Below are 26,218 nucleotides of genomic sequence, written 5' to 3'. Positions count from 1 at the left end.
ATAGATTTAAATTAGTTGAATTAATTTTATGACCAAGTTGTGACAAACACATATATAGCTTAAATGAATTTAAGGCAATAGCTGGTCAAGGAAATAAGTTATGTCATAAATTTACTGATTTTTAGGTCAATTTAATTGAAAATAATTTATACAGATGGAAGATAAGAAGAGTTTGCTATTTATTCCTCAAATTTGTCCCATTATCCAGTTCAGTCATGTTGTGTGTGCCTCAATTCCAGTAATATGCAGTTGATCCATCTACACCATACCCTTGCTTATAAAAATCTGTTGACCTCAGTCATAAATTTTAATTTAGTCCAGTGTCGACAAGCTTTTGATGGAGAAGATTCCATGCTTCCAGGAAACTTTGAGTGGAAAAACAATTTATTTGCTTTATTCTTAATGATGCAGCTCCAATTTTGAAAAGGTACCCACTTTTCTGGATTCCCTAGCAGTGGAACCAGCTTTTCTATACTCCTCACGAACTTATTATTTCAAATGTCACAGTTAATCACCCCTCAACCTTCTACCACATGTAGTGGTTGAAGCAAACAGTGTAGATGTATTAAAAGGGAATTTTGACAAGATTCTGAGGGAGAAGAATGTTATGGGGTAGATTTGGATGAGCAAAGATTAGGGGAGACTGAAATAGTGTTTAAATGCTGACAGGGATTTATGGAATGAATGGAATGTTTCTGTAATTATTCCTGTATTTCAAAACAAGGAATTTGAGTTACAGTTATGCAGCCTTGTTAATTTAATTCTTTTGAGAACACCAGGGTAAATTTGGTGCTTTCCAAACTTATCATATTTGCTATGGTACTGTCCACACTGAATAGAGTACTCTGGTGAAGGTATGACAATTTTGTGTACAAATGAAGCCTAACATTTTTTAATTCCAACTCCTTGAGGTATGGGGCTGCATGTTGAACCAGAGGCTTCTGTAAATTTTCATTATTACAGTTACAGCGGAAACCTGGGAGCATCTTCAGGAATTTATAAGTGATATATTTCTGGTGAAATAGGATTTTAAGCAGAGAATTTGTGTTAAACTTACAGTATCTTAATCAAGACGACGACCTTTAAGCTGGCATTCATTGGGATAGATGCTCCACATGCATCCACTCCCTCCACCACTGATGCTCGGTAGCAGCAGTGTATAATATCCACAAGATGCACTGCAGAAATTTACCTAAGATCCTCAGCATCTTCTAAACCCACAACCACTTCTACCTAGAAGCAGCAGATATATGGGAACACCACCAACTTCAAGTTTCCCTCTAAATCACTCACCATCCTGACTTGGAAATATATCGCCTTTCCTTCACTGTCTCTAGGTCAAAAGCCTGGAATTACTTCTCTAATTGCATTGTGGGTCAACCCACAGCAGGTAGACTGCAGCAGTTCAAGAAGGCAATTCACCACTATCTTCTCAAAGGAACCTAGGGACAGGCAGTAAATACTGCCCAACGACAATGCCCTCATTCCACAAAATGTATTTTAAAAAAAACTAAGAATACCTAATCTGAAAGGGAAGAGTAATTTCTTCAGATGAAAAGAGGGTACTGATGAGTTGACAAGTGGATCCTGATTAGTTAAGGCATTACCATGGTGAATGCAAGAGGAAATGTCTGTCTTTCAAGCTTTTGTTTATTTAGAAACTAAAATATAAATTAAAAACTTAGAAGTTAACTGTTCCTTGCTACCTTCTCCAAACCTACACCTCAACCAATCAGCAGTCTTGTTTCATGTAGTATTAATTGTTGTTACCTTGTGTGATTTTGGCATTATTATTTTTTCCTGAATGTGAGATGGAAAGCTTCAACCTTTTCAACAATATTCTAGTCCTGTACTATCAAGTAATTATAAAAAATCTTTGCATCACAGTAGAAGTAGTGTTATTTGTTCTGTTCAGCATATTACAAGAATATCTATCCTGAAGAAGATATGGATTAATTTAGTACAATTTTAACGGAGGTTATATCTATAAGGAGAGGTTGAACAGACTTCATTTTACCAGAACACAGAAGATCGAGGGTCCACTTAATAGATACCTTCAAGATTATAAAGGATTTGATGGAGTAAATGTAGAGAAAATGTTGTAACTTGTAAGTGTTATGAAGTTTCATGATATATTATTATTTGAGAACTTGGGCTCAAAAGTGGAGGAAAATGGCTTTTAGCTTTCAGTTCTCTAAAGATCTGACATTTCTCTGAAAGGTCAGAAAGTTGCTTTGAGCATTAAGTTCAAAGCAGCATTTAGAAGTTGTATGATTTCAACTTAGTGACGCAGTTGACCTCTGGGGAAATAATTGCTAAGATGCTTGAGTTTTACAACTCCCAGAGCAAGGGACCACATAGGCTTGTGCAGGAATGGAGGGGGAAAGAGACTCATATTACTGCACTTATTTGCAGTGTCCGAGCAGTCTGATCAAGGGCAAATCTGGTGGTGTTTGGGAGCCAGTGAGAAGAAAGTTCTAGAAGCAGAAGGCTATTGTGGGACTGTCTGAGAGTAAGACACCCTACAAGATTGTTGAAGACATGAGTTTAGATAACCCATTGATAAGTAGCAGTGAACTGAATTAGCATTTTGTTTATAGGGTCTCAGACAGAATTTAACTTAAGAAAATAATATCTGAATTTACAGAAATTTGTCAGAAGGAAACCAATATCAGCCGTGACCAATTAACAGAAAGCCTTCATGTGGCGATGGGGTGACTCATCACTGAGATTTGAATCTGGATTAGTGGTGCTGGAAGAGCACAGCAGTTCAGGCAGCATCCAAGTAGCTTCGAAATCGACGTTTCGGGCAAAAGCCCTTCATCAGAAAACGTCGATTTCGAAGTGACTTGGATGCTGCCTGAACTGCTGTGCTCTTCCAGCACCACTAATCCAAATTCTGGTTTCCAGCATCTGCAGTCATTGTTTTTACCTCACTGAGATTTGAATGTTTGCTCAGAGAAATGGAATGAATCCTTCCGATGTTTGGAATAAAATCTTCTAATTTTTCTTGATTATAGAACCATTAGAGTTCAAGTAGGTCAGACAGCATCTGAGGAGTAGAACAGTTGATGTTTCGGCCAAAAGCCCTTCATCAGGAATGAAAAGATCCTGATGAAGGGCTTTTGACCAAAATGTCGACTATCCTCCTTGGATGCTGCCTGACCTGCTGTGCTTTTCCAGCACTACACTCTCGACTCTCTAATCTCCAGCATCTGCAGTTCTTACTTCCTCCATATGAGCTCAAGTAGGCCATTCTGCCCACTGAGTCTGCTCTACTATTCTTTGAGATCATGGCTGATCAGCATTCTTAACTCAACTTCCCTGTCTTCTCTGCACACACTTGCTTTTCTTAGCCTTTAAGAATCTGTCAGTCTTAACCTTGAATATATTTAATAGTCCAGCCTCGACAGCCCTCTGAGCTAAAGAATTCCATAGAAGTAGCAGCCTCTTAGGGGAAGAAAAGCTCCTCCTCTCCATCTTAAATGGGCTCCTCCTCACTCTGAGATTATGTCCTTTGGTTCCAGATGTTCCCAGAAGAGGAAACAACCTCTCCACATTTGCCATGTCAAGCTCTCTAATACTGGTATGTTTCAATACAGTGTCCTATCATTTTAATAAATTCTGATATACAAGCCTAACCTACTCCACCTGCCCTCATAAGAAAGTCACTCTATATCCAGGATTAACCTAGTGAATCTTTTCTGAATTGTCCTTGGTGCCAATTTATCTTTTCTTTGATAAAGGGACCAAGACTGTTCACAGTATTCCAGCTGCGATTAATGTGTCATCTACACTACTTGCCCTTCCACCTATTTGTGTTGTCTGCAGACTTTGTGATAGTACATTCACTTCTGTCATTCGGTCCATTAATATATATTGTAAACAGTTGTGGCCCTAGCACTCATCACTGCGGCATTCCAATAGTTACAGTTTGCCATCCTGAAAATGTCCCCTTTATCCCAACTTTTGTCTTGTTTATGTTTGCCAGTCCCCTCTCCATGGAAATATATTACCTGCAACACCATGGACTTGTTTCTTATTAACTGTATGTGCAGAACCTTATCAAATATCTTTTGGAAATCCAAATGCATTACATTTACTGGTTCCACTTTATCTAACCTGCTTGTTACCTCAAAGAATTCTAATAATGTTGTCAGGCATGATTTCTTTCCTTCATGAAAACATGCTGACTCTGCATAATTATATTATGTTTCTAAATGCTCTGCTATTACATCCTTTTCAATGGACCCTACTCATTCATGTTTTTTCTTTTGTGTGATAAACCTTTTGTGTTTTTGCTAAAGCAAAAATATCTGGATACATTGTGACTGACCTCCACAGTAGACAGAAGAAAAATAAAAAATATTGTTAATCAAGTCAAATTTGTTTGTGATTTGATTTGACCATATTAACATCATCTAGGATCATAACAAGGATGACAACAGAACAATGGGACAGAAATATAAAATAGTCACTTAAAAATTCAACTGTGAATTCTGAAGACATTTATTGCCTTCAAAGTGTTTAGAATATAGAACATTACTCCAGAGAGCAATTGCTAGGTGATACAAAAAGTATAGATGAACCTTAAGCGATATTTTAAAAGGATGAGATGAAATAAGGTGGAAGGAGACTTGGAATGAGCATAGTCCTCAGTATTGAATTCTTGATGCAACTGACTTGTTTAAGCATTGCAAATACTAATAATGTTAAGTAATTCCATGATCTTTTTAGCTTTGTTTTTGTACCTATGCACTAATATTTTGTGATTAATGTACTTCAATACAAGAATCTCTTTACTACTTTTTGCTCAGAAACTAAAGGAGCAGATTAAAAAAGCAAAGTATGAGTAAAGTGATCGAGCAAAAATATTGGCAATATATTCCAACAACATTGAATTTCAACGGAATATATTTGGAAAGTGAATGTTATCACGTCCACATAGATAAAGTAGTTTGATTGTTTGTAGTGGTACTGGCAAGTGTGATTTTGAATTCAGTAAACCTTGTCCTTGAGGGCTGGCACCAGATTTGAAAAAAACAAAGCAATTTATTTAATTTCCTTCATTGTAAGGAAATTGTATTTCATTTCCCAGTCTGATCGAGCAACTTGTAATAAAAAAAATTGACCATTATTAATTCTGAAGTGGCTAATCAAGGTACTAATTTGTAAAATTCTTTTGGGCAAAAAAGCAGACTTATTGAGCGTGGGCAACAAAATGCCAGTTTTGTCCCCAAAATTAGCATAGGCATGTTTTTATAGTAATAATAATTGTCAGTTTAGCTTTCTTGACTTTCTATTGTTTTTATTATTCAGCTGAAAATGATTTAAATGCCTTTATTTTTAGACATTAAGTTTCTTTATTTTTCAGTTCCAGGGATGGATGCAACATTACCAGACAACCTCACTAACTCCTACTTCAGCAGCAGCTTTATTGGGGTAAATGGCTTTGGAGGAGGGCCTGCTGAACCAAAGTACCCTTTGATTCAGGTATTGGAAATTAACTGTTCCCTAATTGAATTTGTTGCAGATTCCAAAAATAATATAAAAACAGTTTCTGACTATTTTACAAAGGAAAAGAAACAAAGTGAACAGTCATTTAGAAGGAGTGGGTCTCGGGAATTAATAACGGCAGGTGAATTGAGCAGGTATTTTGACTCAGTGCTCAGTACAGAGGGCACAAGTAACATCTCTGAAATTGGTCTAAGTGAGGATACAGAAGGGAAGGAGAAGCTCAAAAAAATCACCAGGGAAGTGGTGTCGGACAAATTTTTTGAACCTTGGGTCACAGTTTCTTGGGACATGATGGATCCTGTTGTAGGGTTATACAAGAAAAGGTTCATGAGATAAATGATGTATTGGTTTTAATTTTCCATTATTCCCTTCAGACAGGGTAGTCCTGTTATGTCAGATGATAGCAAATTCAAACGGGAGAGAGAGAGAGACAGAAAGCAGGATGTATCTCTCATACAAACGATGTTAAAACCTATTAGTTAAAGCAATAGAACATGGCATATAGAAGAGTTCAAGCTAATCAGGCAGAGTGAACAGTGTAATGAAAAGGAAATCATGTTTAACAAATTTATTCAAGTTCTTTGAGGAAGTAATGTGCAATGAATAAATGTCTTTTTCTGATTTCCAAGATGTAAGAAGTGGCATGTTGCAGAGATCAGTGCTGGGGTCTCAATTTATTACAATCACTAAGTTACTTGGACGAAGGGACCAAATATGTGGTTACACAATTTGCTGACTATACAAAGATATGTAGGAAAGTACTTTGTGAAGAGGTCATGGGGAAGGAAGCTACACAGTGATATAGATGGGTTATGTGAATGGGCAAAGATCTGGAAAATGGAGAAGATGTGTGAAAATATTGCTCATTTCGACAGGAAGAATTAAAAAATAAGTATACTATCTAAATGGTGAGAGTTGAGAGATGCAGTGGGATCTTGTGTATGAATTGTAAATGTTATGGTGTACAAGTACAGCAAATAACTTAAAAAGCTATTGAATATTATCACTTATTGTGAGGGGTATTGAGTACAAAAGTATGGAGGTTTTACTTCAGTTACACATGATATTGGTGAGACTGTATTGAGAGTACTGTGTGCAGTATTTGTCATGTTATTTAAAGAAAAATGCAAATGTGTTGGAGGCAGTTCATGGAAGGTGCATTAGACTACTACCTGGAATGAAAAGGTGTCTTGTGAAGAAAGGTTGGATAAGCTAGATATGTATCTGCCGGAATTTAGAAGCGTAAGCAGCAATTCATTCAAACATGCAAGATCCTGAGGGGCTTTGACAGACGGACATGGAGAGGATGTTTCCTGTTTTGGGAAATTCCAAAACTAGGAGTCACTGTATGTTTTTAAAAAAAAATGTCCATTTAAGACAAATGAGGGTATCTTTTTCTCTCACAGGCTGTAAGTCTTTGAAAATCTCTTCCTCAACAGGTGGTGGAAGCAGTGTCTTTGAGTCTTTAAGGAAGTGGTAGGTGATAATGTGAAAGATTATTGTGAACAGTTGGGATTTTAGAGTAATCAGATCAACTTTGATTTGACTGAAAGGTAGAGCAGAGTCGAGGGCCCAAGACCATTTCTGCTCCTAATTCATAAACAATGTTTAGTTTCTTTATTAAACTAACAATCTAAGTAGTATGTTGGATGTGGAGGATAATGGATCATTTTACACTTGAATGTAACATCATTTACATGTGGTTGTAATGCTGAAGGTCTTTTTGAAAGATCAGGCTACACTTGAGTGTAATTTCATGGTAGGATTTCGGCTTTTCCCCACACAATATTCTATCACTTGACATAATCTGGCACTGTAATGGACCACTGGTATGCATTTCTTGACACATCTTAAGACTGTTAACTTTGTGCAGTTTTATTAATAGAGTTGAGATTTAAAAAAAAAACTTCATTTTTGGATACAAGCACTGCTGGCAAGGCCAGCATTTATTTCTCATCTCTAATTAGTGGACAAACTCCCCATCCCCACCTACTCACATATCCCTTGATTCCCAGAAAGAGACCAAAAATTTGTCTATCTTGGCCTTAAATTTATTTAATGATGAGGGAGCCACCAACCATTAGATGAGAGAATTTCTCAGTTTCACAAGCGCTTGAATATATCTTTGCTCATCTGAGACTTAAGTGATTAACCCCTTGTCCTAAGATACTACTACCCTGTTTGAGATTTGTCAGCCAGTAGAAACATGCTAGTTTTGAAGGAAGAAGGATCAGAGTAGCGTTACTAGGTTGGAGAAACCAAGGTTGTTATCCTTGAAATAGTGAAGGCGGAGGAAATTGGATAAAAATATTTAAAATCATGAAAGGTGCAGATAGAGTAAATAAAAAGGAACTGTTTCCAGTGGCTAAAAGATGAGTTAATATTATTGGAACAAGAGCAAGTAAGACATGAGGAATTAGAAAAATTATTGAAGGAGATAAAGACTGCAGGAATGTCTACAATAAGCAACACAAATTCCGCAGTCTACTTTTGATCATCAATAAAGTGATGGAAGATGTCTTCAACAGTGCATTCAAGCAGCACCTGCTCAGCAATAACCTGCTCACTGATGCTGTGGCCACTCAGCTCCTGACCTCATTATAGCCTTGGTTCAAAAATGGTCAAAAGTGGTGGCGTGAGAGTGACAGCTCTTGACATCAAGGTCACAATCAACTGAGTGTAGCTTTAAGGAGCCGAGCAAAGTTGGAATCAGGAGGCAAATTCTCCACTAATTGGTGTCCTACCTGGCACATGACATTATGATCATGGTTATTGGAGGCCTGTCATCTCAGCTTTAGAACATCTCTGCAAGAGTTTCCCGGGATAGTGTCCTCGGCCCATCATTAATGCTGCTTCATCAATGACCTTCCCTCCATCATAAGGTCACAGGTGGAGGTGTACGCTAATGACTGCACAATGTTCAGCACAGTTTGCAGCTCCTCGGATACTGAAGTGATAAGCAGGAGGCGAAAAGAACACAATAAACCAGGCACTGTCAAGAGGTGATGAAGTCAGTGTTTGGGGTATAACCCCTCTTGAGGAATGGAGGTGGGGCTAGGAGGAACTGCAGATAGATGGGAGGGCGGTTTTGGATGGGGAGAGGAGCGGAATGGTTAGATGGTGATAGGTGTGACCTGGTAGGTCAATGGGAGGGATGTATCTGGTTGGTAGGTGGAATGGAAGGGAGAGGCGGGACTAGAAAGGGAGTCTGGGAATGGGTGGGAAGGTTATTTGGAATTGGAGAAAGTCATGATGAGTCCTGCGGAATGTAGGCTGCCCAGACGGAAGATAAGGTGGTGTTCCTTCTGGTGTGCGGTCTGATTCACTGTGGCAGTGGAGTAGGCTGAGGATGAACATGACTGAGAGGGAGTGGAAAGGGGAATCGAAATGGGCGGTGACTGGGCAGTCAGGCTAGCCTTTATGGGCCCAGCTGGGATGTTTCGCGAAACATTTTGTAAGCTTACGTTTGGCCCTACCAACGTAGGGAAGACAATATCAAGAACACGGGATGCAGTAAACTCGGTTGGAGGAGAGGCAGGTGAACGTCTGGAAGGCTTGTTTGGAGCCCTGAATGGAGGTGGTGTGCTGGGACGTTTTGCATCTTTTGTGATTGCAGGGTGTTGGTGAGGGACGGGGCTTTGGTAGGGAGAGTCATAGAGATGTACAGCATGGAAACAGACCCTTCGGTCCAACTCATCCATGCCGACCAGATATCCCAACCCAATCTAGTCCCACCTGCCAGCACCCGGCCCATATCCCTCCAAACCCTTCCTATTCATGTAACCATCCAAATGCCTCTTCAATGTTGCAATTGTATCAGCCTCCACCACACCCTCTGGCAGCACATTCCACACGCGTACTACCCTCTGCGTGAAAATGTTGCCCCTTGGGAGGATTTAAACTAGTAAGGTGGGGGGGGGTGGGACCCAGGGAGATAGTGAGGAAAGAGATCGAGCTGAGACGGGTACAGCTGAGAACAGAAGTGAGTCAAACGGTCAAGGCAGCCAGGGACAAAGTAGGACTAATAAATTAAACTGCATTTATTTCAATGCAAAGGGTCTAACAGGGAAGGCAGATGAACTCAGGGCATAGTTAGGAACATGGGACTGGGATATCATAGCAATTACAGAAACATGGCTCAGGGATGGGCAGGACTGGCAGCTTAATATTCCAAGATACAAATGCTACAGGAAGGATCAAAAGGGAGGCAAGAGAGGAGGGGGAATGGCCTTTTTGATAAGGGATAGCATTACAGCTGTGCTGACGGAAGATATTCCCAGAAGTACATCCAGGGAAGTTATTTGGATGGAACTGAGAAATAAGAAAGGGATGATCACCTTACTGAGATTGTATTATAGACCTCCGAATAGTCAGAGGGAAATTGAGAAACAAACTTGCAAGGAGATCTCGGCTATCTGTAAGAATAATATGGTAGGGGATTTTAACTTTCCAAACATCGACTGGGACTGCCATAGTGTTAAAGGTTTAGATGGAGAGGAATTTGTTAAGTGTGTACAAGAGAATTTTCTGATTCAGTATGTGGATGTACCTACTCTTGGGAAATAAGGCAGGGCAGGTGACTGAGGTGTCAGTGGGGGAGCACTTTGGGGCCAGCGACTATAATTCAATTCGTTTTAAAATAGTGATGGAAAAGGATAGACCAGATCTAATAGTTGAAGTTCTAAATTGGAGAACAGCCAATTTTGACGGTATTAGGCAAAAACTTTCGAAAGCTGATTGGAGGCAGATGTTCGCAGGTAACAGGACAGCTGGAAAATGAGAAGCCTTTGGAAATGAGATAACAAGAATCCAGAGAAAATATATTCCTGTCAGGGTGAAAGGGAAAGCTGGTGGGTAGAGGGAATGCTGGATGACTAAAGAAATTGAGGAGAAAGTGAGGACTGCAGGTGCTGGAGATCAGAGCTGAAAATGTGTTGCTAGAAAAGTGCAGCAGGTCAGGCAGCATCCAAGGAACAGGAGATTCGACGTTTTGGGCATAAGCCTGAAGAAGGGCTTATGCCCGAAACGTCGATTCTCCTGTTCCTTGGATGCTGCCTGACCAGCTGCGCTTTTGCAGCAACACATTTTCAGTTCTAAAGAAATTGAGGGTTTGGTTAAGAAAAAGAAGGAAACATATGCCAGGTATAGACAGGATAGATCACGTGAATCCTTAGAGTATAAAGAAAGTAGGAGTATACTTAAGGGGGAAATCAGGAGGGCAAAACGGGGACATAAGATAGCTTTAGCAAATAGAATTAAGGAGAATCCAAAGGGTTTTTGCAAATCTATTAAGGACAAAAGGGTAACTAGGGAGAGAATAGGGCCCCTCAAAGATCAGAAAGGCAGCCTTTGTGTGGAGCCACAGAAAATGGGGGAGATACTAAATGAATATTTTGCATCAGTATTTACTGTGGAAAAGAATATGGAAGATATTGACTGTAGGGAAATAGATGGTGACATCTTGCAAAATGTCCAGATTACAGAGGAGGAAGTGCTGGATGTCTTGAAACCGTTAAATGAGGATAGCAAATGTGGTTCTCTTGTTCAAAAAGGATAGTAGAGACAACCCTGTAATTACAGACCAGTGAGTCTCCCTTCAGTTGTTGGTAAAGTGTTGGAAAAGATTATAAGAGATAGGATTTAACACTATCTAGAAAAGAATAATCTGATCAAGGACAGTCAGCACGGGTTTGTGAAGGGAAGGTTGTGCCTAACGAATCTTATTGACAAAGTGACCAAACAGGTAGATGAGAGTAAACCAGTTGATGTGGTGTATATGGATTTCAGCAAGGTGTTCGATAAGGTTCCCCACAGTGGGCTATTATACAAAATGCAGAGGAATGGGATTGTGGGAGACATAGCAGTTTGGATCAGTAATTGGCTTGCTGAAAGAAAACAGAGGGTTGTGGTTGATGGAACATGTTCATCTTGGTGTCCACTTACTAGTGGCATACTACAAGGGTCGGTGTTGGGTCCACTGCTGTTCGTCATTTTTATAAATGACCTGGATGAGGGCTTAGAAGGGTGGGTTAGTAAATTTGCGGACGACACTAATGTCGGTGGCGTTGTGGATAGTGACGAAGGATGTAGTAGGTTGCTGAGCGACATAGGATGCAGAGCTGGGCTGAGAGGTGGCAAATGGAGTTTAATGTGGGCAAGTGTGAGGTGGTATACTTTGGACGGAGTAGTCGGAATGCAAAGTACTGGACTAATGGTAAGATTCTTGGGAATGCAGATGAGCAGAGAGATCTGTGTCCATGTACACAGATCCCTGAAAGTTGCCACCCAGATTGACAGAGTCTTTAAGACGGCATACAGTGTTTTGGCCTTTATTGATAGAGGGTTTGAGTTCCAGAACCAGGAGGTTATGTTGCAGCTGTACAAAGCTCTGGTATGGCCACACTTGGAATATTTGCGTACAGTTCTGGTCACCGCATTATAAGAAGGATGTGGAAGCTTTGGAAAGGGTGCAGAGGAGACTTACTAGGATGTTGCCTGGTATGGAAGGAATGTCTTATGAGGAAAGGCTGAGGGCCTTGAGGCTGTTCTCGTTAGCGAGAAGGAGGTTGAGAGGTGACTTAATAGAGACATACAAGATAATCAGAGGGTTAGATAGAGTGGACAGGGAGAGCCTTTTTCCAAGTATGGAAACGGCAAACACGAGGGGACACAACTTTAAAGTGAGGGGAGATAGGTATAAGACAGATATCGGAGGTAGTTTCTTTACTCCGAGAGTAGTAAGGGTATGGAATGCTTTGCCTGCAACAGTAGTAGATTCGCCAACTTTAAATACATTTAAGTCGTCATTGGGCAGGCATATGGATATACATGGAATAGTGTAGGTGGATGGGCTTCAGATTAGTATGACAGGGTGGCGCAACATCGAGGGCCGAAGGGCTTGTACTGAACTGTAATGTTTTATGTAAATTCCCAGGACCTGATCAGGTATATCTGAGAACTCTGTGGGAAGCTAGAGAAGTGATTGGTGGGCCTCTTGCTGAGATATGTGTATCATTGATAGTCAAAGGTGAGGTGCCGGAATACTGGAGGTTGGCAAACGTGGTGCCACTGTTTAAGAAGGCTGGTAAAGACAAGCCAGGGACCTATAGACCGGTGAGCCTGACCTCAGTGGTGGGCATGTTGTTGGAGGGAATCCTGAGGGACAGGATGTACATGTATTTGGAAAGGCAAGGACTGATTTGGGATAGTCAACATGGCTTTGTGCATGGGAAATCATGTCTACAAACTTGATTGAGTTATTTGAAGAAGTAACCAAGAGGATTGATGAGGGTAGAGCAGTAGATGTGATCTATATGGACTTCAGTAAGGCGTTCGACAAGGTTCCCCATGGGAGACTAATTAGCAAGGTTAGATCTCATAGAATACAGGGAGAACTAGCCATTTGGATGCAAAACTGGCTCAAAGGTAGAAGACAGAGGGTGGTGGTGGAGGGTTGTTTTTCTGACTGGAGGCCTGTGACCAGTGGAATGCCAGAAGGATTGGTGCTGGGCCCTCTACTTTTTGTCATTTACATAAGTGATTTGGATGTGAGCACAAAAGGTACAGTTACTAAGTTTGCAGATGACACCAAAATTGAAGGTGTAGTGGACAGCGAAGAGGGTTACCTCCAGATTACAACAGGATCTTGACCAGATGGGCCAATGGGCTGAGAAGTGGCAGATGAAGTTTAATGCAGATAAATGCAAGGTGCTGCATTTTGGGAAAGCAAATCTTAGCAGGACTTATACACTTAATAGTACGGTTCTAGGGAGTGTTGCTGAACAAAGAGACCTTGGAGTGCAGGTTCATAGCTCCTTGAAAGTGGAGTCACAGGTGGATAGGATAATGAAGAAGGTGTTTTGTATGCTTTCCTTTATTGGTCAGAGTATTGAGTACAGGAGTTGGGAGGTCATGTTGCGGCTGTACAGGACATTAGTTAGGCCACTGTTGGAATATTGCATGCAGTTCTGGTCTCCTTCCTATCGGAAAGATGTTGTGAAACTTGAAAGGGTTCAGAAAAGATTTACAAGGATGTTGCCAGGGTTGGAGGATTTGAGCTATAGGTAGAGGCTGAACAGGCTGGGGCTGTTTTCCCAGGAGCATTGGAGGCTGAGGGGTGACCTTATGGAGGTTTTCAAAATTATGAGGGGCATAGATAGGATAAATAGACAAAGTCTTTTCCCTGGGGTTGGGGAGTCCAGAACTCGAGGGCATAGGTTTAGGGTGAGAGGGAAAAGAGACCTAGTGGTGCGAACCAAGGAGTGATGAAGGGAGTGGTCCCTGCAGAAAGCAGAGAGGGGTGGGGAGGGGATGATATTCCACCTACTGATCCTTCCTTCCAGCTACCAGCTGGATTCATCTTTCCCACTGACCTACCAGCTCGCACCAACACTTGTGTTCACCTGTCACTATCTCTTCCCTCAAGAAGAAGTGTAAATCTTGTCATTTCTTCTCCTCTAAACTGTGGTTGATTTTGCTTTTTGTCCCTACAATCTGGTTGACATGAGCACTTATTTCCTTCCCTTAGTTGTTTTGAAGGCACTTTGGATCAAACATCTAGTTTGGGACCAGAATTGCCTATATCTCAATTCAGGGTAGCTGTAACGGTCAGCAAAATTATTTATCAAATTATTAGGCATTTTGCACTTTACAATCCTACCTTACAACTTAAAAAATAATCAGTTTGAAAATAAAGGTTTACAGCTGATATCGGGGTGTATCAGAACTGCAGGGTGTCTCAAAGACCTTCACAACCAATTAAGTACTTTTGAAGGTTTGTAATGGGGAAAAACAGTCAAATTGTATAGCTAGTTTCCATAAACAGCAAAGTGATCTATGTTGTCTAGATTATATCTTGGCCAATCTTATTCCTTTAACAGAAGATTTAACTAATTTAATAGTAAAGCTCAGCAATTGAATTTGAATTCATTTGTATGAACAGAAGCTTCAAGCAGAACAGTGTCAAGTTCAAAGATTGCATGTCATGAATGATGCAGGATTGATAATTTTCTCAAAAGTGCTTAAATGACCCTGGTATTTTTCTTCTGAAGATAAGTTTTTATAATTAATTTATGGGAAATGGGCATCACTCACTGGGCCAGCATTTATTGCCCACTCCCATTTGCATTTGAGAAAGTGTGGTGAGCTGCAGCTTTGATTTAGCTAGACCTACAATAATGTTAGGAAAGATGTTTCAGGATTTTGACTTGGTCACAGTGAAAGAATAGGCGAAAGTGAGAACTGCAGATGCTGGGGATCAGAGTCGCGATTAGAGTGGTGCTGGAAAAGCACAGCAGGTCAGTCGGCATCCGAAGAGCAGGAAAAACCCTGATGAAGGGCTTTTGCCCGAAACGTCAACTTTTGATGCTGCTTGACCTGCTGTGCTTTTCCAGCACCACTCTAATCTACACAGTGAAAGAATGGCAATATATTTCCAAGTTAGGGTTAGCAGCGGCTTGCAGATGGTGTGTTTCCATGTATCTATTGCGCTTGTCCATTTAGATGGAAGTAATCATGAGTTTGGAAAGGGCTGTCTTGGGTGCCATGGTAAATGTTATAGCAGTGCATTTTGTAGATGTTGCACATCCTGCTGAAGTTTGGTGGTGGAGGGTGTAAGTGTTGATGCAGTTCAAGCAGGTTGCATTGTCCTGGATGTGTGAAGCTTATTGAATCTTGGTAGCATTGCACTCATTCAGGCAAATGCCAATGAAATGATATGGATAAATAGAAGTGAAGATAAACCAAAAGAAAAGGATGCATACAAACTAATGAAGATGCTAACAGGGATTACGAACCTAGAAAACAGATAAATAAAAGTAATAACGAAGCCAAGTATGCGATGAAATCAAAATTTTAGAAGTATAAAAATAAATTAAGTATTTAACAAACATTTGTGAACCAAAACCATGGACAAGGCTGCTAAGAGATGTGCACGATAATTTCACAAGGTTATACTGAAATGACACTGTTGCTGTTGAGATACTATGCCTTAGCCCCTTCAGGTAAAACTATCAAATATAAAAAAAATTAACGGGAGACTCGGCAAGATGGCGGCTCCGCCTCACAGCCAAGGCATATTGATTTTTTTTTGCCATCCCTGCCTAACTTCTTTGAGAGAATTGTTAATTTAAAATTTCGAGAACACACATTTGTTCACATTTTGGAGTGGGAAGGATGCCAAAGGGAAAGGGAGTGAGCAAACAGCAGCAAGGAGGACATGCCCCTGCAGTACCAGGCACACCAGAGACTGCTGCTGCAATCTCTGCTGAACCCTCGAGGCACTTCACTGACATGCAGGAATTGGCGGCGGCAGCAATGGCGAGACTTCCCAAACGTTGAGGCTGCATTTGCAGAGATTGGTGCCCAGATTCAACCCATTGCGTCCATGCTGCAAAAGCATGAATGGGCACTCCATGGCCTCGGGGCACGGATGGAGGAGGTGGAGGGTTGAACAACTGCCTTGGAAGCGGCGATTCCGTCCTCATTCGTACAGATCCAAGCCCTGGAACAAGTGCGAGCCTTGCGAGAGCAGTTCGACGACCATGAAAATTGAGGTCGGAGGAAGAATCTGGGGATTGTCAGGCTCTGGGAGGATGAAGAAGGTGGGCAGCCAGTCAGCTTCTTTAACACTGGCTGCTGCAGTTCCTGGACCTTCAAGTCGAGTCCTGATGGCTGCACATTGAAAGGACCTATTGGGTAGTGGTGCACAAGACCGTGCCAGTACAGCGCTCCCGTCCAGTCCTAGTGCACTTCCACACATACAAGAACAAGCAAAGAGTGATAGAAGACTCCAAATCACTGGGGAAGAGCCACAGGTACTGCTGCACCAAGGGTCAAAAGTTATGTCCTTCCAAGATTTCTCGGCAGCTGTAATCTGAAAGAGTCATAGAGGTGTACAGCACAGAAACAGACCCTTCGGTCTAACTTGTTCATGCCAGTCTGGTATCCCAACCCAATCTCGTCCCACCTGCCTGCACCCAGCCCATAACTATCCAAACACTTCCTATTCGTATACCCATCCAGATGCCTTTTAAATGTTGCAATTGTATTCGCCTCCACCACTTCCTCTGGCAGCTCATTCCATACTCGTACCACCGTCTGAATGAAAATGTTGCCCCTTAGGTCTCTTTTATATCTTTCCCCTCTCGCTCTAAACCTATGCCTTCTTGTTCTAGACTCCCCCACACCATGGAAGAGACTTTGTCTATTTATCCTATCCATGCCCCTCATGATTTTATAAACCTCCTATAAGGTCACCCCTCAGTCTCTGACTCTCCAGGCCTCAGCCTGTTCAGCCTCTCCCTATAGCTCAAATCCTCCAACCCTGGAAACATTCTTGTAAATCTTTTCTGAACCCTTTCAAGTTTCACAACATCCTTTTCTGAAGGCATCCCATTTTTCACCCATCCCTTTACCCGTGAACATCTGCCCCAAATCGGCTTTTGAAAGTTCTTGCCTAATACTGTCAAAATTGGCCTTCCTCCAATTTAGAACTTCAACTTTTAGATCTGGTCAAATCCTTCGATGAAGTCAAGAGGCTGAGCAACCTGGGCATACAGTATTCCACGAGATACCCGGCGGTGCTCCGTTTCAGCCACGAGGATTTGGTTTATATGTTTGATTTGGCGGATAAAGCCAAGAACTTTGTGGACACTTTAAAATGGACCGACTGACCTGAAGAATATGGTTAATGTTTGCTCTCTTTTCCTTCTTTCCCTGTGTTTTCCCTTTTCCTTTTTTTTCCTCTCTCTCTAATAATGTTTTAAGAAAAAAATCTTGGAAATGTTATTCCTATTATATTTTTATTTTACTGGATTTTATCATGGGAAATTTTATGAGTGCCCTTCATTGTTTTCCTCTTTTTTTTTTCTTTATCCTTTTAGTCATTAATTGGGATTGATATGGAGCCAGGGATGTTATCCTGACTTTGTCCTCTTTTGTTGATTTAAGGATCATCTATATCCTTGTTTACGTATTATTTTTGCCTAAGGCTGGGGCAAAATTCAGTCTTCAATGAACCGTGAAGAGGGGGATGGGTAGTGTGAGTGACCCCTATGGGCAGGGGTGAGAGTCTCTCGTTCAAAAGTTTGCAGTTTTTTTTGTAGTTTTTTTGGTAGCAATAGTTATTTGTAGTTATGTTAGAGTAGTTTTTGCATACACAGTTTTACAACTCTGAGTCTTCATTTACTTGTGCTCAGTTCTCTCTCCTGGGGGTTTTAAGGGTCTCTGAAAGAGGATATGGCTAAGTGTCTTGTTAAATGGTGCACCTGGAACACCAAGGGAAGTCATTTGCCTGTTAAAAGGAAAAAAGTACTTTGTAGCCTTCAGAGGGAGAGGGTTGATAATTGCTCTGTTGCAGGAAATCCATCTTGATGATTGGGAATACCTGAAGTTACAACCGGGGGGGTTATGATCGCATATTCTTTTCATGCTTTACTACTAAAAGTAGGGGAATTGGCTGAACTTAGCCAGAAAAATCTGCCGTTCACATGTTAGAGCAGGTAAAAGATGAGCAAAGGCACTTTGTGATACTTAAGGCCCTGATGTGTGGAAACGAATATGGAATCTTAAATGTCTACTGTACCCCGGCGCATCTCCTCAAATTTTTGATTCGTGTCTTCTCTAAGCTGAATGCCTTTAGAACACGGCACAATATTATAGGGGGGGACTTCAATTGCCTTTTGGTTCTGACATTGTTTAGGATGCCTAATGGGCTCCCAACTATCTCTTCACAGGCTAAACAGCTGACTAACTTATGCGAGGAATTGAGGCTGGTGGACATTTGGAGATGTCTTCGCCCTACTGGCAGGGACTTCACCTTCTTTTCAAACCCACATAAATGTCACGCAAGGATTGACCTTTTTCTGGCGCCCTCGACTCTTCTGGATTCAATTATGGGTTGTTGAAATTGGGAACATAGCTACTTCTGATTACACTGTGGTATATTTGGAGGGGCAAGGTTCACAGCACTGGCATCTGGATCCTCTTTTCTATCAAGAATTCCAAATTTGTGGAATACCTTTTGAGGAAGTTTCAGGAGTTTTTGACGATCAACTCCGGCACAGCTAGTAATCTGTCTATGCAATGGGAGACCACTAAGGCCTTCGCTAGGGGATTAGCTATTTCTTCTTCAGCTAGCCGGAAAAGGCAGAAGGGCGAACAGCAGCATCTACTTGAGACACGGTTGAAAGCCGCTGAGGGAGCACATTCTGTGCGGCCATCGGTGACGCCCTCTGGGCTACCCTGAATTCAGTACTTACACAAACCGCAAAGAAAATCTTGCTTTTGCTAGACAAAGGCTGTTCGAGTATGGAGATAGGCCAGGGAAGTACTTAGCATATCTGACGAGGAAAAGGTGTGCTTCCCAATCCATTATTGCAGTTAGAGACTGTGCCGGGGTCCTTGCATACAATGCCAAAAGGATTAATGAGGCTTTTTGGAGTTTTTACTCTGAATTGTATTGGTCTGAAGGTTGCGAGGACAGGTGGGTAAAGATGAAAACCTCCTGGGGGGGGTGGGGGGTAACCTTGGAACAGGCCTCTCTCCTTAATGCCCCTGAACAGTTCAGGAAATACAGGAGGCAGTTAGGCAACTTCAGAATGAGAAAACGTCTGGCCCGGATGGTCTCCTGGGTGAGTTTTATAAGGAGTTTTAGAGATTCTATCAGGGCCACTGCTGGAAATGTTCAATTACTCCTGTATGCATGAATGCATATCACTATCGTTGAGAGAAGCTAATATTTCCTAATTCGTAAGAAGGGGAAGGTTCCTGAGGGTTGTGCTTTATACAGACCATCTCTCTATTAAATTCAAATTTTAAGTTTCTATCTAAGATCTTGGTGCTGAGATTGGAGAAGGTGTTGCCCTGTATTTGTCAAAGAGGACCAGACAGGTTTTATAAGGGGCTGTAGATCTTCTAATAATATTAGAAGGTTGCTGAATATGGTCCAAGCATTTCAACAACGGTCAATCCAGGGGTTGGTGATTTCCTTAGATGCAGAGAAAGCATTTGACTGGGTGGAATGGCCGTATCTCTTTTACGTCTTAGAGCGGATTGGGCTGGGTAGGGTCTTTGCTAGGTGGATGGAGGTTTTATATCGCCACCCTCTGGCCACGGTCATCACCAACAGGGTAAAGTCTAGGTACTTTAAGAATGGTGGTTGTCAAGGCTGCCCCCTCTCACCATTGTTGTTTACTTTGGTGATAGAGCCGCTGGCAAAGGCCATTCGTCAGAACGTCCACATAACCGCTCCATAAGTGGGATCGAGGGTATACAAGGGTATACTGTAATGGACCCGATGACCTCCACACCCCATCTGATACAATGGGGCCATTCGTTTGGGGCCATTTCAAGATGTAAGATCAAATTTGCAAAGTCGGAGGCTATGCCTTTGGGGAACCTTAAGGAAATACCAGAGGTTGAAGGTAGTCCTTGGTTCCACTTTAAGTAGCCACGAATGGGTTTCCGATACCTAGGTATTTTTACTATCCCCATACTTAATCGGCTATTTCTGACTAACTTTGTTCAACTGCTTAACAATATTAGTTGGGATCTCCAGAGATGGGAGGCTCTTCCAATTTCATGGTTGGGCCGAATACCCCTTAAGATGAATATCTTTCCTCGTTTGCTTTATCCTGTGCATATGCTCCCTGTAATGTTTCCCAGGTCAACGTTACGGGAACTTATGGCTTGGTTTAGTTCTTTCGTTTGGCGTCATAGGCGGCCCCTCTTAAAACTTAGTAAATTGCAGTTGTCTCCAGGATGGGGAGTTATTTTCCCAAACATCATTTGAGCTCCCTGCTGTCCTTTGTGTGGAATTGGGCAGGTAACGATCCAGGCTCAATATGGCTGGATATTGAGCCCCCCCCCCCCCCCCCCACCTCTCATTAAACTGTTGTTCATGGATAAGAGGAGTACAGTTATGGACCACTGCCGGAACCGTAATGTTATTGGTACGGTCAAGGCATGGAGGGCAATGCATCAGAGTGAAGGTTGCTTATTCAAGACTTCACCATTCACACCCATGGTTGGTATGCCATGGTTCCGATCAAACTATGGGCAGCGAGAGGAGTTTCTAGTTTGGGAGGTTTGTTTGAGGGAGAGGTTATGATGTCCTTTGAATAATTCAGCCGCAAATATGGGCTGTCCAGTAGATCTTTTCTGTTTTTTTTTCAGGTTAGGGGTTTCATCCAGAAGAAGACTACGCTTCTCATTAAGCCCTATAAGCCCAATATACAGAGGTGGTTGCTACATGCCACAAGCACCCTTTTCAGTTAGTGCCTTCTGTCGCCTACTGGGTGGTAGGACCTGGTAGGATATTAACCGGTTATGTGAAGTTTGGGAGCAAGAGCTAGGAGTGGAGATCTCTTCTGAAACATGGGAGGGCAGATGGGAGAACGTGCGAAAGATCTCTATCTGTAATAGAACATCCACTATGCAGTTAAAAGTTCTGCACAGGGTTCATTTGGCACCGGACTGTCTGGCGAAGTTTACGAAAGGGGCATCTCCAAGTGCCCCAAATGTAAAATAAGTGCAGTTACTCTTACCCATTGCTTCTAGACATGCCACAGCCTCTGTGTTTATTGGAGCTCTGTGGCGGGAGAGATAGGGAGGGTATTGAGGACTGAAGTTAATGTAGAACCGATATCTCTCCTCCTTGGTCTACCAAATTTATCATCTTTAGACGGGCATGGGAAGAAACTAGCTGAAAATGTGTTGCTGGAAAAGCGCAGCAGGTCAGGCAGCATCCAAGGAACAGGAGAATCGACGTTTCGGGCATCAGCCCTTCTTCAGGAATGAGGAAAGGGCTGATGCCCGAAACGTCGATTCTCCTGTTCCTTGGATGCTGCCTGACCTGCTGCGCTTTTCCAGCAACACATTTTCAGCTCTGATCTCCAGCATCTGCAGTCCTCATTTTCTCCATGGGAAGAAACTATTCAATACTCTTTCTTACTGTGCACGGAAGAATATTCTGATGAATTGGGTGTTTGAGAACCCGCCAGGCTTGCTGGGATGGCGAAGATTAATTATGGAGCACATACCCTTAGATTTTCTCACCAATATGGTGCACCACACAACAGAGGCTTTTTATAAGAGATGGCAGCCCTTTTTTGAGTTATTTGAAACAGATTTGTCTGTCGTCTTAAGTAGGGCATTCATTTAACCAGGATGGTTTGGTTTGCTGAGCCCTGTCCCCGGAAGGGGGACTCCTGAGTTTATACGGGTATATATACAATGCTCCTGTTTTTGTTTGAGAGCTTTGTGTCGAGCATTGTTATTTTGTGTTCTTGTGTGTTCTTTTGTTCTTTTTAGTGACTGACTTGTTGGTATTGTTTTGCACAGTGTTTAGGTTATGTTTTGCATTATAGGGTGGGTTAGTAGTTAGACAGTCGTTGTGCTGGAATTTGCTTTTTTTTATTATACTGGTATTTGTTATACCTTTTACAACTTTATATTTTGCAAAGTCAGTAAAAGTTGTTTTTTTGCTAATAAACCTATTGCCCTGTTATCAAACCCTAGGTAATGGAATCCAGTATTTTTACAATGACTTAAGGCTAAGTAGCCTGTTGTTTCTCTCTCCTTCCATTTTTGCATAGTATCCACTGGGAATTTTCCCTAAACCAGGGAATTTTCAAAGGTCATAAACCAATGCTTTCATTTCTAAGAACTCTTGGATGTAGGCCATTAGGTTCAAAAGTTTCATCAGATTATAGTTTTATTAATTTCTTTTATTTTGACTATTTTTAGTTCCTCACTGTCTTTGTCTCCCCATTAATTCTGTTTTTATATTTTCTACTGGGAAGACAAGATGCAAAGTATCTGTTTAACATTTGTTTCCTTTCCGCTATCTGAGAGCTTTAATCATTCATGTTTACTTTTGCTTTTAAGATACCCAATTTTAGTATAATCACGTTTTAAATGAAAAGAATGGATTTTGATTTAAAAAGAACATTAAGTGAGAAGAAAGGTGACCTAGAAGATGTGGAGGTGTAGTCTGCCATGTTTGATCAGGGAACTCTGCTCTGAATGCAAAAGGAGAGTCTGTCGATATCTATCTGGTCCGTTGTGATGTGTGACTTCCGGCAATACACATAATTGGACCAGTATTATATTTGTAGGAGTCTACCATAGTTGTGACCTCGGAACTAAAATAAAAAGGAACACCTTCTAGCATAGGAATATGCTGAAAAGCTTCTTGGAAGCAAGGCCACAAAAAAGAAGATTAAGCTGGGTTAAATCTATTGGTTTCAATTTAAAGTAAAGCTGATATTATTTACAATTGTTATCTTTCTTGTTCAGTGAACGTAATGGCCTACATCCAAGAGTTCTTAAAAAAATGAAAGCATTGGTTTATTGCTTATGTATGTTCTGTTCAAATTTGTAAGTAAAGATTGTTCAGGTGTTTCAATTTAATCCTGTGCTTTATTTTCTTTCCTTTTGGTTCTTCCATGCATTTTGCTTTTTAAACAAGCATGGCCCATCAAGCCAAATTCTGTCAAATGTTCAGCTTGTCCAGTTTTCTCGTAATGGTGTCATAACATCCTGCTACAAAATGATCAGTCAGAAGAAATCCCCGCATGAGATATTTTTCACAGGAATCTCTGGATGTCATGTCACATTGATCTTTGAAGAAATTTGTTTTTTGTTCTTACCCTAGGATATCTGTGTTGACTGTGACAGGTGTATGACAGTGGGATAGCTGAACTCTTGGCAGACTTTCCATATTTGACATTTATGCATCCTGATAGATATGTTGAACAATAATGTAGCATTCTTTAACTCTAATTAAATGTTTTAAAGCATTCATATAAATGAAGAGCAAATAAAATGTATAGTGGACATGATTTCATTTTCTGTTGCTTGGTTATTTGTAAAAATAGTGTCACCCCAGTGAAACTAAACTGAACTAGTATGCCATCAGTGGAAGTAACATGCAATAGATAATTATCCCATAATCAAAGTTTCAAATCTGAGCTCTGTACTCCTTACACATACTATCATGAATGGTGGTTGACATCCAAACAACCAATGGGATGAGCAGTCTCCACAAAGCTCCCCATCCTCAATGAAGTGGGAGCTCAGCACATCAGCACAAAAGACAAGGCTGAAGTATTTGCATTTGTCTTGTCTGAAAGTGTTGAGAGTTTGACTCATCTCTGCTGCTTCTTGAGGTCACCAATGTCACAGATGACATTCTTTGATAGACTCCAAATGATATCAAGAAAAGCATGAAGACACTGGATAATCGAAAAGCTATGGGCCCTGACAACATTCCAGCAGGTAGTACAGTAGAGTGGTGCTATGTGTTCCAATTCAGTAACGACACTGACACATATCCAACAATGTGAGCCATTACCCAGATAAGTCCTGTACACACAGCAAGACAAATTCAGCCTGGCCAATTACTGCCTACCAGTTTATTCTCTCTCCTTATTTAAAGAAATAGAAAGGATCACTGACCTGCTATCAAGTGGCACTGGGAAAGGAGTAGCTGGCTCATTGCTGAATTGGCATTTGTCAGGCCACTAAGTTACAGGCTTAGTCCAGACATGGGACAAAAGAGCTGAATTCTAGAGATGAGGGGAGATCGTTTCCCTTGACATCAAGGTAGTATTTGACTGAGAATAGCATTAAAGAGCCATAGCAAAACTGAGACACAGGAATCGAGGAAAGCTCTGCTGATTGGAAGATGGTTGTGGTTGTTAGAGATCCGTCCTCTCGGGTCTAGGATATTGCTGTCGGAGTTTTACAGGGTATTTATTTTCTAGTCAATCTGTTTGCAAATGTTAATGCATATGGGACTTGTGTATTGGTCTCCTGGCTTAGGTTTAAAGATGCTACTACTATGAGATAAGAGCTCACATGAGAGGACTGAATGTGATGTATTCAAATCAGGATGGTAAGCATTGTAATCATTTCAAATCAACCTATTCAGGCATATTCTGTATTATGACATCTGTAACAAGTGAACTAGGGCCTCCTGGCGCTGAGGTATGGACACCACAACTGTACCACACAAGTGCTTAGCACGTATTCTATAAACAACCTTCATCAGACCTTGGACTAGGTGGGATTTGAGCCCTAGCTCATCTTCAGGTGGTACTGTGTTCTGACAGGCCTGTCGGCCTCGAAACTGACTTCTAAACCATTATTAAAGCCTCCGGAGCAAGAATACCCTGTTACAACTCACTTATTGATTTTTGTTCCTCTCTTTGTTACCTCCTCGTTCCTGTTGACTGAAGAAAGATATTTGAATTTCTACTAATTAGTGTAGATTGAGAGATCAGTATGTCTGAAGCATTGGGCTCAAAAGCTGAATTTATCTACGTGCTTTTTAACACTCTTGTTAAAGAAACTTACCTTACTGTGAGTTTCAGCTCATAGTTGCTGTTTTAGGGCATATCTGCTTTGCTTGGGTCTTGAAGTATATTAGGCACATCTAGGTTTTAGTGATTGTTAGCAGCAACATTAGTTTGGAGGAGTTGTTGGGGATGGGGGGTGGGGGGGAGCGGCAAATGGTGAAGGTTGTCTAACAGTAAAGCTATCCTGGCTCTTGGTTGGAGGAATGGTGGAGTTCGCATGTTGCGGACAGCTTGGATGCCTTTGGGAAATGCATGGGAGATGGAATGAGGGATTGGGATGGCAAATGAAGGGGATATGATGAAAATAATTAATTGAAAATGAAGAAAAGGATGAATATGTTGGAGTAGGAGTGGAACAGAGCCTATTAGGATCGGATAAGAGTATTTTAAAGTAGTGTTGCAACAAAGATTTGCATTTCACTGTAAATGTTTTGCAGGCATCTGCTAGTAGCAAGATTATAAACCTTATTTGTTTGATATTTGCATCTTTCAAAGTTTTCTTAAATTACAAAATTATGTTTTGATCAGGATTGTTATTTACTGTACAGTTAAACATTGTTAGTAAATAGTTACATATTTTTGCATGCTGTATCCCATTAAAATTAAACATTTGTCACCTTGAGTATGTTTTCCCTTGGTAAAATGGAATGTTACAATTTGGCACAGCAAGTAGTTGTATGACCTCATACATTTGGCTCTACTGCTTGTTGAGAATTAGAAACAGGAATGTTTTGCTGGTTACCACTAGACTATTTCATTTCCCCTAGTGTAATGTTGGTTCAAGTAGCAATGGTTCAGCAGATTATTAACTCCTTTTGCATTTGTGAATGTAAAGGATATTTGCATTGTTAGATTTGGAATTTTTGTTGATCCATACTTCTGTCTGTCAAGCAAATAAATTGAGGCAGTGGAACAAATCTAACACTGTACAATGTAATGGCTTTATGGTCATGACTTTCAAATGGGCTGAGATGTATAGAATTGAAGGGGCAGTGGCAGGGCTGATATGAATTTGCCTACGAGTTTGAAATTGGTGGTAGTAAGTAGTAAATGGTTGATTTATTTTCAGGGGTGGGGAGGATACTGAGTTGATATTCTGGGATCAGGGTATTGACTTGAATTTGTGTATAAGGAAGATTAATACCAAGATTTATTTAAACATTAGGAGCATTGTAATTCACTTCAAAATGACCTGGGGCTATTTTTGCCCAGTGGGAAAGGTGTAAATCTGATTCGTACAGGGAGTTCTTGAGAGACCTAAGGAGTAACCACACTTCATACTTATGGTTGAAATATCCAATCAGTTTTGAAGGAACTACAGTTGTGATGATGGACTAATA

The 26,218-nt window shown here is 41.1% G+C and overlaps 1 protein-coding gene across 2 annotated transcripts in view; it reads left to right on the top strand.

Annotated features, from left to right (window-relative positions):
• Window positions 1–26,218, top strand: part of pan3 (poly(A) specific ribonuclease subunit PAN3) — a 161,618-nt gene that overhangs the window by 1,285 nt on the left and 134,115 nt on the right. For both annotated transcript variants that reach the window (XM_072577296.1, XM_072577295.1), the window contains exon 2: window positions 5,375–5,493. In XM_072577296.1, the coding sequence (XP_072433397.1) occupies window positions 5,375–5,493 (119 nt within the window). The remainder of the gene's footprint in view (window positions 1–5,374; window positions 5,494–26,218) is intronic.

This window comes from Chiloscyllium punctatum, chromosome 9 (assembly GCF_047496795.1).
Source record: "Chiloscyllium punctatum isolate Juve2018m chromosome 9, sChiPun1.3, whole genome shotgun sequence".
Taxonomy (NCBI): Eukaryota; Metazoa; Chordata; class Chondrichthyes; order Orectolobiformes; family Hemiscylliidae; genus Chiloscyllium; species Chiloscyllium punctatum.
Note: the sequence above shows the minus strand (reverse complement) of the source record. Positions and strands in the feature narration are given on the sequence as shown.